General features: G+C 28.4%; 1 protein-coding gene across 1 annotated transcript; it reads right to left on the bottom strand.

The window, feature by feature from the left end:
- Positions 1-3,657: 3,657 nt before the first annotated feature.
- Positions 3,658-4,456, bottom strand: LOC120170480 (zinc finger A20 and AN1 domain-containing stress-associated protein 5-like). Its single transcript, XM_039178428.1, has one exon. It carries the CDS (start codon positions 4,309-4,311, stop codon positions 3,853-3,855), a length of 459 nt encoding a protein of 152 aa, XP_039034359.1. The 5' UTR covers positions 4,312-4,456; the 3' UTR covers positions 3,658-3,852.
- Between the last annotated feature and the right edge of the window lie 206 nt (positions 4,457-4,662).

The raw sequence follows: 4,662 nt of genomic DNA, 5'->3' as shown, positions 1-4,662 counted from the left end.
CCATAGTCACTAGTATAAGTATTAGGGTGTTTTCGTTCTTTGCATTTAGTTCGATTCACATCGTCGTTTAAGAGAATCATTGTTCCGAATGTTCGACTTTTGGCAACTTATTATGTTTGTTCCTTGGGTGGCTTTTATTTGCTATGTTTATATACATTTATAGCAAGTTACTCTGCCCTTATATTGATAATGCCTCGTAGCTTATATTATCACTTGAGGGCGAGTTTGGTTCGAGTAATATAAGATTTTAAAATGAAATTATCTTTCATGATTTTGCAACATTATTTGACTGGTAATATGAGATTATTATTTTTATTTTGGTACCTAAACTTTATTTTTTTAAATCATAATGTTTAGTTTAGATTTCAATTTGATACTCAACCATAAAAAAATTAACAGAACAATTGATGTGATCTTTTCCAATGATGATGTAACATTATTTTATGGTATATGTCAACATCAACGTTAAGTTTTTAACGGCGAAATACTAAAATAAAAATCAAACTAAACTAGGTGTTATATATGATTTTAAAGAAAAAAATAGATATTAAAATAGAATAAAAATAATAGTTTAGGTACTAAACTTGTAGTTTAGCTTATTAGTTTCACCGCAATCGGTGGTATGATACTGGATATTAAATTATTATTTTTATTTAAAATATTTTTGGTGAATGAGCTCCGCCAGAAGAGAAATCGTGCACCGCCTTTTCCCGATGATGATGAAAACATTAATATATTAGTAACAAATACAATGATGATGTTGATGATGATGTTGTCGTCCTGAGGGTAGCAACCCTACTCTTAAATGATGCTAAATCATAATATTTTATGAAGAAAAAATGTACAATAAAAGTATTTGAATTTTTATTATTAAGTAATTAGAAATCCATAGAATAAATATTATTTTATAATCACCTTAAATTAATGATGAAAAGCATAGAATAAATACTGTTTTATAATCTATTTCTCCCAAAAAAAGAGAGCACGTTTTACTATTTTCAATCTACATATTTTCACTACAATTAAATAATATTTTTTAACTTTGATTAATTTTAGTTAACCTATTTTTAAAATTTTGATTCTCAATTTTTATTAATCTATTGAGTTTTTGGCCCATCCGATCCGAATATAACACCCTTTCATTTGTTACATGATTTGTCCTGAATTTATGGAAGCTCACTTGATTTCATCCGATTCAAACTCAATTTTTTTTTGAAAAAAAACATCAGGTTTAGTTCTATCAAAACTTATCAGATTTAGGTAAATGTCTATCCCTAATTATATAATCTATTGAATTAAATTTTGCCAAGTCCTTATATTATATATTAGTTGTAAATTTAATTATTGTTATCTAATTTGTTAACTTAAGGTCGTGGGATCGAGTCCCACGGAGGGCATTTCATAATTCGGAGGTCTATTACGGAAACTGCTCTCAACTTGGTGTTGGGGCAATCTACTATCTTACCTCCCCCTTATCTCATACATATAGGAAAAAGGGACAGCCATTTTTTAATTTGTTAACTTAAGTTATGTAATTTAGTTATATTATTTTTTTTTATTTTAGTCAGCTTTAGAATTCCAAATTTTGTAAAGTATAGGACTAAAATTGAGAGAATTAAAATATAAATACTAGATTCATAACTTATACATAGTACAAGTACTAACCATAACATTTTAGGAGTAATATTTTTTCTAGGTCTACAACATATTTGGATTTTGCCATTGTTTTTTGGCGACAGCTAAGTTAGCATGGGAAAGACGATTATGTGCGGCACTCTTCATTTAACTTTAGGGTAAACTACACTTTAATCCCTAAACTATTACTTTTACTCCATTTTTAACACTTAAACTTTATTTTTAAGGCATATCTAACATTTAATTTAGGTTTCATTTTGATATATCGTCGTTAATAACTTAACGATTATGTTGATGTGTCAACATAAGATAATACCACATCACAATTGAAATAAAAAAAATGCTACGCCAGCAGTTTTGTTATTCTTTTTAATGATGAAGTACTAAATTGAAACATAAATTAAACGTTTCTTATGGCTTTGGAAAAAAATAAAGCTTGACTGTCAAAACCAAACAAAAATAATAGTTTAGATAATAAACATGTAGTTTACCCTTAATTTTAAAACGCTTGTTACTTTACCGACGACAAAAGGATATCGTCGCTATTTGTTACTCTTCTATGTATGTAATAAAGCATTGGAAAAACTTTCTATTAGTGTATGATTCGTACAAAGAACACACTACAAAAAATTCTTATCTTTTAAAATTTTAAATTAGATTTTTTTTCTAAAAATAAAACCATAAAATTATAAATTCGAAAAAACAATAATTCTTGAAATGATAAATTATGAATTTTATCACTTAAATTTAACTGTTTCTTATATTTTTTATGTCGTTATCATTTTAAACTATAGTAAAACTAGAAATTAAGAAATGAGAATCTAAAATTTTAATATTTTTATTTAAAAAAATAAATATATCAATTTTGTTATTTCTTTTATTTTTCTTACTAAATTAAATTAAATTTAATAGATTTCTAAAAATAATACGTATGCAATTGAACTCCATGTGAGCTGCATACATCAGCCCATGATTTTAACAATTTTATTTTTTTAATTTTATCTTCATGTGATGTTGCGGTTGGAACTGTTATTCTCTTTTTTTTTTTTTTGAATTTTATAGACTTTGATAAACTTATCTCATAATTCTTTATTATTTATTATTTTACATTTTTAAACATTTAAAGTTCATGAAATTTCAATTCAGAATCTAAAAGAATAATTTTAATTTATATTTTTTATTATCTGATCATTATACAAATATAATATGTTATTTGTATCTTTTCTTTCACTTCTTTACTGTTAAAATTTGAACCGAAAGATCAAAGAAAATAAATAATTTGATTAAAAATTTGAAAAAAAAATCATGAAGATATTTTCATAAATCCAAAGAAAAAATTTATAATATTTTTATGTATTTTAACATAAAATTGTAATTATTAAAAATAAAAATAATTATAAAATAAAAGGTAAAGTCCAGAAATGATTCCCGTTGTTGTTTTGTTGAATCACTAGATTATTAAAAGTTACAAAATAGTATTCTAACTATAAAATATTATTCTTTTAAATCTCCACTATTAAAAGTTGTAAAATCTCAAACAATTATCATATCTCAAGCAACATATTAACGTCAAACTTAGATGTCTGTGAATTTTTATTAAAAAATAACAAATTTAGAATATAAAAACAATCGAATGATTATTTTAAAATCAACAAAATAATACTATATAGTTGAAATACTATTTAATAATTGAGAAAATTAATAAAACAACATCTTCTAAGTAGGGACCCATAATTAGAGACCATTTTAGTATTTTGCACTAAATTAAATGATAAAGTTTATAATTTATTCTTAAATTTTCATAAACTGTTTGAAAGTATTAACACAAAATATCGATGGATTAAATATGAAATCAAGTCGAATCAAATACTGATCTAATTTAGAATTTAGAATAATCTTTGTTTTCAAACAAATTTCATAATAATCAATTTCATCAAATTTATAATTTTTAAACAAACAGTCTAAAAAGGTTACATCTGATGGCAGATACTAAAATATAAATGTCATAAACCTAACCCACAATGATTCTTCAATTCTTTTTTTTTCTTTCCAGAAAGTGAAATGAAAAAGAAGGAACTGGAAGAGAGAATCATCTCCTTCATCTTCAACAATCTTGACGTGAATCTCTTGATTTGATATTTTGAAACGGTCTTCCAGATCCAGAATCCATCTGCACAGCTCAGCTAAAATTTCCAGGTGGAAAAAAGAAAGAGTAATTCAGACTTTGATTATCTTCGCCGCTTTAACCACCGGATTCTCCCTCGCGATCGCCTCGCGTCCCACCGTCTTGTAATCGTAGCTGCAATCGTGTCGATCCGAATACCTATGATCCGCGCAGAAAAGTTCGCCGCATCGACACCGAAACCCGGTCAACCCGACTCGCCTCTTGCAACCGGAACACCGGTTCACCGCCTTCTTCTCCGTACCCGATGCCCGTAAAAACGGCGCCGTTTTGAGCGAGGAACACTCAGATCGCTTGTTTGACGAACGGGACGACGCGGATCTCGACGATTGGGAACCAGTGAGAGCGACGGTGGTCGTTGTTGTGGCTGTGAAGCAATTTTGACACATGTTGTTGGTGGCTGGATTTCCTGTAACACCACAATTATTGATGCAAAGCGTCATCGTTTCGGGTACCTTGAACTCGGTTTCTTCGTTCTCGGCTCTTTGGGCCATTGTTTGTTTTTACAAAGGAAACCGATAAGCGAAGAGAATAAATAGGGGAGAAAAAAAAAGGAAAGGCAAACGAGAAGGAAAGTGAGACAGAAATTCAGGGGGGGGTTTTGCTTTTGGGGGAGAGAAGAAAGGATTGAGAGGACGGAAGTGGCGATGGATTTTGGACCTCATAGTATTATTCTCTTTATATACACACACACCAACTCGTATTTACGAAAATGACCTTTTTTTCGGTAGGGTAAGCAAAACTCGACTCGATTCGAAAAGTTTATTTTTTAGACTAGACTCGACTTGAAAAAAATCAACTCGAATTGACTTCAAGTTTTAATTTTATAAACTCGATTCGAAAAA

This window comes from Hibiscus syriacus, unplaced genomic scaffold (genome assembly GCF_006381635.1).
Source record: "Hibiscus syriacus cultivar Baekdansim isolate YM2019G1 unplaced genomic scaffold, ASM638163v2 tig00111779_pilon, whole genome shotgun sequence".
Classification (NCBI taxonomy): domain Eukaryota; kingdom Viridiplantae; phylum Streptophyta; class Magnoliopsida; order Malvales; family Malvaceae; genus Hibiscus; species Hibiscus syriacus.
Note: the sequence above shows the minus strand (reverse complement) of the source record. Positions and strands in the feature narration are given on the sequence as shown.